Raw genomic sequence first — 11,743 nt, 5'->3', positions numbered from 1 at the left:
AGAACGTAATTGCAAGGGATAATCACATTGGCTCTTCATTCGGTCCATAATATAATATTATATATATGATGATTTATGAAATACCATCTAAATCAAACTATATAATAACATAATTCTTTATTAAGCAATTAATTCACTTTTAATTAAGGATAAGAGAAGTTGATATTATCATTATTCTCAATAGGTGATGGTCCAGAAGGAGGAACAGGAACCCCTTTTGGTAGCATATGAAATAAATTACTCTTTAGAAACTCTTTCTTTTCATCGTAATTTTTCGGAGATGGTTCTGAAGATAGTCTAAAATCTTCTTCCTCTTTCGAATCCGTCGTCGTTGCCGATGATATTCTCACTGAAGAAGCATAGCCAAGAACAAGAGATAGTGTGAGAATTAAGTACATGAATTTCCATGAAGAATAATTAGTAGTAGAATAAGCCATTGGGAATATTTTCTTGAAATTGATCTTCTAGACCTTAAATTTTTAATAATTGATAGGGATTTACGTGGGGGTATATATAGACTATAGTGCATGAGAATAATTAAAAGGTTTTGAGAAATGTTTTCTTTGGGGGGGCGGTGAAGTGGGCAGGGGTGTCACTAGTAGTCGTAGTATTACTTTTGTAGTTTCTTGTGCTTCAATTTCTATTACTATATGTTGTCTTGTACTTCGACTATCATATTGTTTTGTTGTAGTAGTGTTATGTGTTGTTTCTTGTACTTCCATTATTTCTTTTTTTGGACTGTTTTTTTATTGAGTCGAGAATCTATCGGAAACAACTTCTCTACCTCTGAGGTATGAATAAAATTTGTTACACTCTACCCTCCTAAAATCTCATTTGTGGGACTATATTGAGTACGTTATTGTTGTTGGGGGTGGTGAAGTGGATCATATGGAAAGAACTATATAGAGAATTTTGAATGAAAATTCATGGATGGTGTTAATCCTTTTCTATCTATTTTTTAATAGTAATTTTTTAATTATAATAATTCCTTATACGTATGTGATATAATTAATGTGTAACTTTGAAATTTTTTTCTTTGTAGTTTGGTAAAACAAGACAATAGGTATTTTAATTTAATTTCTAGTAAAGTTGCAATTGATTATTGCTAAATATGTACTAAGAAAATATACCTCTAAATTAATTAACATGCTAAATTCTAGTATAATATTGTACTTGAACTTGGTCTGTTAAGTGGTAATTTGTTTGTGATTATATGAGATGGAATCCATTAACTTGAATCTACTAAGTTTTAAAAATGGAGGAAAAATATTATCCAATCACTTCATAATTAAGAAGAAATAAGTTTTAAAATTACACTCAAAAAATTGCATTAGACTCTTGAAATTGCCAATAAAAAAAATATAAATTACAAAATTTACACTTCCAATTCCACATGTGACTTCTTGTCAAGTGTTTTTTTCATAGTCCTGATATAATTTAACTGTTAAGAGTTTGGTAAATATTTGAACCTAAATCCAGATCCAACACTGGTAAAAAAAAAAAATTGGTTTCCCAAACGGTGTCCGGAGCCCTGACTAAATCCGAATCAAACACTGCAGGGTCCATTCAGGAGTGGCGCTCCCAACATGATTTTCTCCATACCCAGGACTCGAACTCAAGACCTCTGGTTAAGGATGAAGCAGTCGATCAATAAATTTATTGGAAAAGGAACCTAAAAACAAAATTATACACAAACATAAGTCTTCCATTTGCTTTTCACTTTTCCACCTGGTGGGTACTTCAAATTGAACATAACATCATCTACAATAAGGTACAGTCACAATCCCTTCATATAATCCATTCTCTCCTTTAGTTTGTCAATTCTAAAGGCTAGCATTTTATAAATCTACACAAAATCATCACACCAAATGGACTCCTCAATTTACATCAAATCCGCGATATCATCTACGTATGACACTAGCACTATGAGTATCTTTCTGTCCACTTACGACATCCGAAAACTGTAAATAGTCACCTCAGATAATCCCAGTGGAAATGCTTGAAGTTGCATTAATCTTCAGAGAATGCTCAGGAACATATGTCACACCTGCCAATGCAGAATATTTGTCTCAGTTAATTCATCCTCTTACATTGACTTTTAACTTGTTCTGGACTCGAACAGATAGTAGCACATACAAAAGTACATTTTTGCAGAATGTTTTGAAAAAATATAGACGACACATGCACCATAGGAAAGGTTCACTCATACTCTGCTCATAAATTACTCAATTAGTTCGTAAATGCACCGTAGTTCATAAAAGATAACACAAACTGCATCGAATCTAATTATATCAAGAGCTTACTCTACTTTTTGCAGTCTACCCAACAAAAAGGGTGTAAACAGAGGAAGAATGAAACAGACGGATTGAGATAATTACTGAAGCCACAGAAGTTCTAATTTTTTTTCCCACCAGAAATTGGGGTAAAACCGTAGCTCGATAAGTTCTAATTTTCATCCAACCAAATAAGGGTCTTTTTCCATTTTGATACACATAGTAAGAGTATTACTGCATGTCATCCAATCCTCTTCTCCTTTCTTTCCCTACTTTATTTTCCTCTTGACTGATCTCATCTCTGTTCTTTCAATCCAAATAAACCCGACACAATTGTCAAGGCACGTAATACCTTGCACTAATTTTTGAGTAATAATTCAAGAGTGGGAAAGGAACCAAGGAAAATATGATATTTATCAAACTTTCTGGTATTTCTGATATTAAAGTGAAATATGCTTAAGGAACCAAGCCAGGGATTGATGTCAAATCATTGCTGCCATCTCAATGTGGATATTTAAATAACGGAAGTGGCAGGAAACAAGTTTAACAATTTGAACTCAGCTAATACCTTTCTCCTTTACATCAATCTGTAAAGAATCAAGTGTGATTATACCATCCGTCAGGGGAAGCACTTCAAGTTTGATGGTTGCTGTAGATTGAGCGGGCACACATCTGAAACCACCACAAAGGGGTGTAAGACTAAACCCGAAATGCAAAATAAAGATAATTTACAAATAAATGATTACCCCAAGGGAACTCTGCTCTGCAACCATAGATGTGTACAACCTGAATCGCCACTTGGAAGCACATCAGGTATGGGAGTGACTCTCTCACTAAATGAAACTGATTGGGAAATTTTTTTCCCTTCCGGTACTTGATTTACTGATACCAAGCTATTGCTCTGAGCAGTACTAATTTGCTTATCAATACTCACTCTCTCCATAAAATCAGAAGAGCCAATGAAGGGACTCATTGGTGATGTCGGTGAAGTACTCAATGACACCACAGAAGGTGGAGAAGTAAAGGAAGCCGGAGCAAGCACTGTCATTGTCAGATCTTGTGAAGTCAGGTTTGATGCCTGAAGAGTTAAGACCTGACAAATTGAACATAAGATGAGCATTCAAGATGTTTAAACCTTCACCTTGATAAGTTAAAATTATTCTCATATCATGTACAACCTGTACTGGAAGCTGAGCACCTCCTTCAAAAGATCCAAGGGTTTGTTTTGTCATTTCAGAAGCAACAGAGATCATAAGATCCCTAGAAATTCGTGGTCTCCAGCTTGTTGGCTGCTTGAAGAACAACTTTGATTCTACAAGTATCCACAGGAGATCCAAGAACTTAAAAAGTGTAAGACCCCATAAATAGTTTTCAGATACATGTACCTAGAAGGAATTCCTTTTTAAACACTACCTACCTGTGTAATTGCATCGACATGATACCAGAACTGCATATTTATCAGTAGGTGACCCAATATTTCTTTCCTCAATATTGGAAAGATGGTGCCATGTTGATGATGCACTTCTAGAATGTACTCGTGAAGATCGAAAAGTTTTTCCACTATGACAGTTGGAACTCTTCAAGATGGGATTGACTGGTCTGAGAATGAAAGAATGTTCTTCACCTCTCCTGCAAAGGGAATATTGCAGTTAATTTCTTCGCACTTGCAATCCAGCAATTATAACAATTACAACAAAAAGTTAGGCCTACACTGGTTTTGACTTTTGAAGCTAGCAATAAAAACAATAGCCTTAAGACTGTATGGCCAAGCTGCCAAAAACTGCTTATTTTTAGCACTTCTGTCAAAATAGCTTTCAAATAACTACTTTTGGAAAAAGTTGTTTGTGTTTAACCAATTCGTCTGAGAAGTATTTTTCCCCCAGTATTTGATAAGAATTTTGTGTTTAGCCAATCTTTTTAAAGTGTTTTTAAGTATCAAAAAAAAAGGAGCAAGGTTCATTTTACAATTAGGATTACTTAAACAGAGAAATTATTTTAATTATTTATTATGAAAGACCTAAATTAATTTATATTTATTTAATTTAATTAATAAAGAGAGAAATGACTCATATTTATAGTTGATAGACTATTCCAAAGAGGAAGAGGAGGAGAAGAGAGATAAGGGGTTAAAAGGACAAGGAAGAAACCAAAAAAGGAGAAAAGCTTCTGTATATTTTTGAAAGATAGATGTTTTAAATTAATGAGGGATGGTTTGGTAAAAACAAATTTATAAGAAGGATATTTTTCCTTGAAAATCTTCCCGTGTGGGCTTGCTTAAATTGTTGGTACCAAGCCCGAGAAAGGAAGAGGGTTGTGGTTGGCTGACAGTCAACCAATCCAATTCATGATGAATCCTCATAATATAGAGCCGACCAAAGTGAAAGGCAAGTTCTACAGAATAGCTATAAGACCAGCAATGTTATATGGTAGTGAATGGAATGTTGGGCTGCTAAAATACAAAATATCCACAAGATGAGTGTTGTAGAAAAGCGGATGCTAAGATGGATATGTGTCATGCCAGATAAGATAAGACTAGAAATGACGACATCTGCCAGAAGGTGCAAGTAGCACACATTAAGGATAAAATGCAAGGAGGTCACTTGAGATGTATGGGTATATTGCGTCGACCTACAGATGCACTAGACAGAAGGTGTAAAACTATGGTTAGCGAAGGTGTTAAAAGGGGATGAGGTATAAATGCAAGAAAGTTGTCTCCAAAGACCTATAAATGCTTGGTATCAATGCCAACTTAGCTAAGGATAGTGCACGAGGGAAGAAAAAGATCCATATAGGTGATAGCTACTAGTTGAGGATAAGTATTAGATTTACTAGAGAGCTTCTAATAATAATAAGAGTTGTAAACTTTTTTCACTTTTATTCTATTTAGTATGATACGAGCTTAAATGAAGATATGCAGATTCATATAGCCAACCAACTTGTTTGGGACTGAAGCGTAGTTGTTGTATTATTTTTCCTTGAAATAATTACTTTAGTTTCTTTTTTTTTTGTTTGTTTTGTTTTATAACCGTGGTGTCCGGGCCAGCTTTCGCTCACCTCGACTTATTCCACGGGATACCTTCTATCTCTCACTGACAACAGTACCAGGTAGCTCTGTCCACTAAGACTGGGGAAGAAATCACTTAGTGTATTTGTCTTTGTTGAGATTTGAACTTGAGACCTCATGGTTATCAACCCACTTCATTGACAACTATGCCATACCTTTGGTTTTTTCTACTTTAGCTTATTGGGAAAAGCTGAAATTTTGTAGCTTCTTCCCAACAATAAACAAAACTATCCCAACAACAAAAAAGTTGGTTAAGTTGTTGCTCAAAAGCACTTCTTTTAGTTGGCAAAGAATAAGCACTTTTTTCATTGGCAAGCACCTCAAATCTCAGAAGAAGTGTTCTTAGCCTCCAAGAAGCTTGGTCAAACACGCTATTAATTTAGGAACACCTAACTGGTGATTGGTAGCCCTTCCTTTGAACATACTTGGAAAAAAGTAGTAAGATATTCAGAATTTCCTCAATCTCAAAAATATTCAGCTTGATCACTGATACTTGCTGCAATAACAGCAAGTAAACTCTATGCAGATATCTTACTAATAAGACCTGCCTCAATGGAAGGAATGCTTCTGTTTCTGCTGATGGCCAATATATGTTCCATTCTCTTGGTTAAAAGAAGAACAACCTCTAAAACAAATGCAGATTAGGGAAACTTCAATCATTAAATACAGATTTACATACACCAGGCCCCAAAAATGATGTCTGTTGTGAGTCAATACACTAGCACTATTCATAATGATTAGATAAAGAAGATAAACCATTTATTAAATTAAGATAAGAAGTTAAACCGAATTAAACCTGAGGGCCAAATTTGGCAAACTATAGTCTTCACCAGCTTCAATACATGCAATTGGTAATGATAAAGGAGGCCCACTTTTTGAAGCTTCTTCAAAAATGATTGTTACGGCATCTATGTAGACAACAATATCAGGTGCATGTGTTGGACAGACATTCTGCAAAAGAATGCTGATTTCATGTTAATCGTCTCGACATACCCAAGCCATGAGGTACATTAAATTCCTAGCAACATACATATATCCAATTTAGCTAGTTACTCAGGCTAATGAATAAAACCCACCTTGATGTGGACACAAAGGAGATCATCTGTATTGCAGTCAGCAGCAAAAGAAGTAATTTCTACTGGTTGAATTATTTCAATTTTCCTCCTCCATCTTCTTCCAGGGATGAAAATACCTTCTAAACCACAACGAACCAAAAATCTTTCTGGCTCAAGAGATACACCTCTAAAGGATAAAAGTCCTTCACTCCCGGTCTTTTCACTCTTCACTGACCTTTGAAATGAAAAGCGTTCCCAATCTTCTGGATTAAAACTTGGTCCAGTAGTGGAGGTTGTAACAGATGGAGGTGGTGCACTATTTGGTGGAAGTGAAGACATGGAGTAACTTCTAAAGTTACCAAAAGAAAAGAGTTGTGATCCAGAAGATCCAGATACGATGGGCTTTGTGGATGTGCTACGAATGCTCGCACTGGAACTTAATTGAGGTGGGGATAAAGGTCGTGCGGAAGGAGGAATAGAATTATCTATAGGAAGTAGCCATTTCAACAGTTCACCACAGGGATCCTGCTTAGCATAAGTCAAATTCTCCTCATTCAAAGACGACAAACTTCTCTCTTGATACTTCTCAAATTGAAGAATTTCAAGCACGGGATCTCTCACAAACTCAATGCCGACATTTACTTGTAAAAGTACCTGCATCCTTCCAGACAAGAAAATTGTATCTACATCAGTTGTTCTCCAGGAAAAACTAAAAAGACAACTAATTAAGTAATACAATTAAAAGTCTATAAGCATCAGAAAGGGCAGGAAAAGAGGTATTATTTTTCATCTCTAATTTAAATGTTCAACAACAACATACCCAGTGTAGTCCCACAAGTGGGTTCTGTGGAAGGTAGTGTGTATGCAGCCTTACCCCTACCTTACTCTGATTTAAATGTTCCCACTTCCCACCACTAAAACAATACTTGTCTAACATCCGTGTTTATGATTGCCTTCAAAAGAAGTTATAGAGATCGAATAAGGAGAAAATAAAACGGGAAGAAATCTGTAGAATCCCCTAGTCACCCTGCACTACATTAAACAGTGAGATCATACTTCTAGAAATAACACTAAGGAATCCATTATAACCTGGAGAGAAATCCAAATTTTGCTAGCCATACCATTCAGCACCACAACAACCTTCTCCTGGACCCTGATACAGATTTCTCAAGAAAAACACTCTAAATCCAGTATTACTCCTCCAAGAACCCCTTTCCAAACAACCTCCTTCCCTGCGGAGAAGCTTATGTATGACATCTGACCACCATCTCCACATCTAAGCTATTGTTTTGACAGGACAAATTTTTGCCACATTTGAAAACTCGAGCTGAATATGGTTTCTTTCAACTGCATCAATCCTCTGTCACAGTGGACATTTCACACAATAAAGAAACTATGTTTCTTTTGGATCTGCTAACTATATGCTAATATAACGGGAAACAGGTTCATGCAGGCATAAGTTCAATAAAAAAACAGAAACACAACAGCAGATACCAAAGTCAACACTATGAAAGAAATGGAATGCCTTTGTACAATTTGAGTAAAAGGTGATGGCATGAACGTTGGTCTGTATATATTTCACAAGAGATTGGGTGTAACAGCAGACACTACAATTTTTGCGGAACATACCACTATATCTCCATTTGAAAGGGCACAACACTTGACAGCATTTCTTGCCACTCCACCAGAGGTTCTAGCATCAAAGTTTCCCTTATCAGTGGAAGCACTCAAAGACGGCTTCGTTTTAAGTGTCTTCACTGTTTCTGAGCCATCTGCTCCAATCATATCAGATACTTCCTCCATAGCTTTTCTTTTCGACCATAGAGGCTCATCTGACTCGGCAATTCGAGCGAAAAAGTGAGAACTGTTAAACCTTTGTACTAGTGATTCAGTTTGTCTTTTGTAATCTTCCAATCTCAACAGATTTTCACCAGTAGAAACCTCCTTTTCGGGGTTAATATTTGAATTGCCATCCTCACTTACACTACTATCATCCACTGCTTCTCTAGGGGAAACAGACCCGGAAGTAATCCCTGTGTTACCATTTTGTTTCATGACGGCCGCAACTTTAAAAGGTGTAATAATTTCTGTATCCTGCTTACAGGCTGAGAGACATGCAAGTATATGGACCTGTTCACCTATAATTGATGAAAAGATTAGAAAGAAATAAATGACAAAACCTGAAAAGAGGTGGAAGATGATAGAAAAGGAGGGGGAGAGGAGGATACAAGTAGAAAGAGAGATTAACAATAGTAGCTACCAGGTATAACAAAGAAGCGGTCCAGTGAGCATATGGAAGATACATCTGGTGCCTCACTCCAGTTATCAGGAAGTTTATCTGGAAAGGCATGTCAAGACTTGGTAATTAGTTCATTGAGATATGAGTTCGGGATTGCTGGACAAACATTTTGAACATCAAACACTATCTTTGAAGCAAAAAAGCAGCTGAGAGAAAAATCAAGCACACAACTAAGATTTCATCCAACTTAAACAAAATATTCCATAACTATATTAGCATTCAGAAGATGAAGAGAATAACGATATTATGCGAAAATTGATATAGATGAATTCAGGACTCTTTGATTTCCTTCTGCAAACCCAAGTTTGAAAATTATCAGTGCTTCCAGAAAAAGTAGAGGTGAAATAGAAGACAACAGAAGTACTCTTCATGATGCAACTTTTCAGCGTTTTTACTGAATATTACAGATTAAAAAAAAACTAAAAATTAAGATTCTCAACCAATGTTTTAATCCAAAGCTAAAATGTCATTGCCAAATGCAAACCACAGCTAGGAATAAACAGACTTTCCTATTATAGAAAGTTCGATCCGTAAAAAAATCCCGGAATACTTACAGCAAGTATGATCCAAAACTATAAGATGTGATATTGTTGGGACTTAAGAATAAAAGAAGATTCCCTGCCCTGCATTCTTATCAGAACTATCCACAATAAAATTATAAATGATAGTCATCAATTTAGGAAATATGCTAACATTCCAAGCACTAGATTCAGACTTCTATGAGTAACTCACTAATTGGAACCAATGGCAAATAGCCCAAAGGCAGGCCATCATCAGGTATAAATGATGACCATCTGCCTCCCTCTTAGAAAAGCTCCCAATCTTTCGTGAAGATAAGAGTTGTACTAACCAATTTTCCACCGAGATAGGAATATCTTTACAAGTTTCCCTTTTTCTCCTTCAAAGAATGGATAATCTTTCCATAATAACTATGGTAATCTAAAGTCTAAAATAGATATTGAACCAGTAGGGTGTGTGTAAGAAAGACTTAGACAACAGGATTGTAGACTAAACTCCTAACAAAATTCTTTCGCACAACTTGAGGTAGAAGGACATTATGAAATTAGGCACAAATCTACTATTCCAATCTGTACTGGAGATTTTTAGGCAATAAAAATTCTAAGTTTATAGACGAATGACTCCAGAGAGGCAGAGAGTAATAGGAGTCCACATAGTTAAGGAAATAAAAATTTACTGCAGATGTTGAACAAACCCCCACTCCATAGGAAACCAATTCAGGTTACTCTCCCTTTCTGACAACTAATGCATATGGTGTATCAATAATATCCAAGACATGTGATGCAGCGCATCTTATCGGTAATAAGCATACAGATATAGATACCAAACATCAAGAACAAAGCAGAAAGGAAAAATAAAAAAACTACACTTTCAGATCAGAGGAAAAAAAAGAAAATTTACCCTTTGGAATAGTTATCCATCCTTCGTCCTCTTTAACATCAATGTGGTTGGCAGCAAATTGAGAGTTGTTTTTCTCATTTATGTCCTCAAGATCTTCATCCTCAAATTCATCACTCTCACCGTCACGTTTCTCACTCTCCGTATAAGGTTCTTCAGCAATAAGGCCCTCTAAAGTAGTACTTGGTTTGGCAGCATGAGTTGGCACCGATTGAACTTCACGAGCAGGTGAATGCTCAGAAGCTGCAGTCTGATTAGACCTCAGCATCAGGAAGTTCATGATTTCCCCTGTAACTCCCTACAACAATAAAATCTTAACTTCTCTATCCAAATCCTCGAAACTGACAACAAAAACCTAAATATACATGTGTATGTTAATTTTCTATGCACACAAAATAGAGTTCTAGTTTGGCATTGGATGCGCAAATGCTGGATCTACCTCTGCTCAAAGCATTGCATTTTCTACTCAATTATGACCATATGCTAGTAACCAAACTCATCAAAATGTAATAATTTGAAGGAAAAAAAAAAGCGTAGTATTCGTGTTTGTGCTTCGAAGAATCAAAAACATTCAACTAATAAACACGACAATTATTGGTAAATACTAATACAGATAAATTTGAAGACAGTAAAAACTATAGAATGAGAATTGTAAAGCGATAGGAATCTACCAGATGAAGAATATGTCTTTTTGCGGTATAAAATCAGTAATGGAGAAAGCGAAGGAGGAAATGAAATCGGAAAAATACCTGATCGGAGATGTCACCGGAGAAGAGAGTCAGAGAGGTTGCCGATCGGGAACACGGCGGTGGACCGGTGGTGAGTCGGACCGGAATAAATCGGTGCTGTGTGTGATAAGCTTTGGATCTGTGTCAAAGCTTCGGTTTTTTCAAACAACTTGAGTTCAATTTTATTAAAATGTTAGATTTACCCACAAGTGATCTCTTGCGGTTTTAGCACAAATTTAACACTTTCAATTGTTATTTTTTATTTTATCATATCGTATTCTTTAAATCTATGATTAGATAACAATGAAAAGTTTCATTTTATATATAAACTAATTTGGTGTGATTGTAATTTACATTGTTAGCTTAATATTTTCTTCTTATTTTATCTTCATAGAATACAATTTATTTATAAAATAATATGTACCATACAAAGGACCAACTTCACTAATTGGACTGCAAAATAAACAAAGTACATTTACGGCTTATGTCTTAATGAATAATTACTTTTAAATTATCATTTTTTAAATACTGCAATATTTATAAACTAATCAACAAGTACCTATATGATATACATTTCGAGTATACAATTCACATGATGTATATCATTATATAACAATATGATTCAACTATTTTTATCATAATATACACAACTATTGTACTATAATTTGCTTAGGGGTATTTTTGTACGCAATAAAATCATAAACCCCTAATAACCAAGAGTTAGTTTCACCTCGTAACCGATTTTTGTCGTGTTATTTAAGTTGCATTTAATTTCTACAAATTATTGATGAGAAAATTAGCAATTAAGTCATAATACCTAACATAATTAGTCAAATAACAACACCTTAAAATATTTATTTAAAATGGCAGAATGACAATATTTTTATAAAATAATATGTATTCAGATT

The 11,743-nt window shown here is 35.2% G+C and overlaps 1 protein-coding gene across 1 annotated transcript; it reads right to left on the bottom strand.

Annotated features, from left to right (window-relative positions):
- Positions 1–1,699: 1,699 nt before the first annotated feature.
- Positions 1,700–11,000, bottom strand: LOC125867114 (uncharacterized). Its single transcript, XM_049547539.1, has 11 exons — positions 10,857–11,000; positions 10,111–10,405; positions 8,653–8,730; positions 8,022–8,530; positions 6,414–7,046; positions 6,134–6,288; positions 3,691–3,902; positions 3,452–3,585; positions 3,020–3,366; positions 2,842–2,945; positions 1,700–2,047 (listed from the first exon to the last, which is right to left on the bottom strand). The coding sequence occupies exons 2-11, from the start codon at positions 10,385–10,387 to the stop codon at positions 1,977–1,979; spliced, it is 2,520 nt and encodes an 839-aa protein (XP_049403496.1). The 5' UTR covers positions 10,388–10,405; positions 10,857–11,000; the 3' UTR covers positions 1,700–1,976.
- Positions 11,001–11,743: the final 743 nt, after the last annotated feature.

Source organism: Solanum stenotomum, chromosome 6, assembly GCF_019186545.1.
Source record: "Solanum stenotomum isolate F172 chromosome 6, ASM1918654v1, whole genome shotgun sequence".
In the NCBI taxonomy this organism is placed as follows: domain Eukaryota; kingdom Viridiplantae; phylum Streptophyta; class Magnoliopsida; order Solanales; family Solanaceae; genus Solanum; species Solanum stenotomum.
The sequence above is the reverse complement of the archived record's forward strand: the minus strand, read 5'-3'. Positions and strand labels throughout refer to the sequence as shown.

What these genes read in the sequence shown, in the direction of transcription:
- LOC125867114 (XM_049547539.1), bottom strand. Translation starts at nt 10,387, where the DNA reads ATGAACTTCCTGATGCTGAGGTCTAATCAGACTGCAGCTTCTGAGCAT. An exon ending in ATGGATAACTATTCCAAAGG is followed by an intron (nt 8,731 to 10,110) that starts GTAAATTTTCTT and finishes ATGCCTTTCCAG; the next exon opens with ATAAACTTCCTGATAACTGG. An exon ending in TCCTTTGTGTCCACATCAAG is followed by an intron (nt 6,289 to 6,413) that starts GTGGGTTTTATT and finishes ATTCTTTTGCAG; the next exon opens with AATGTCTGTCCAACACATGC.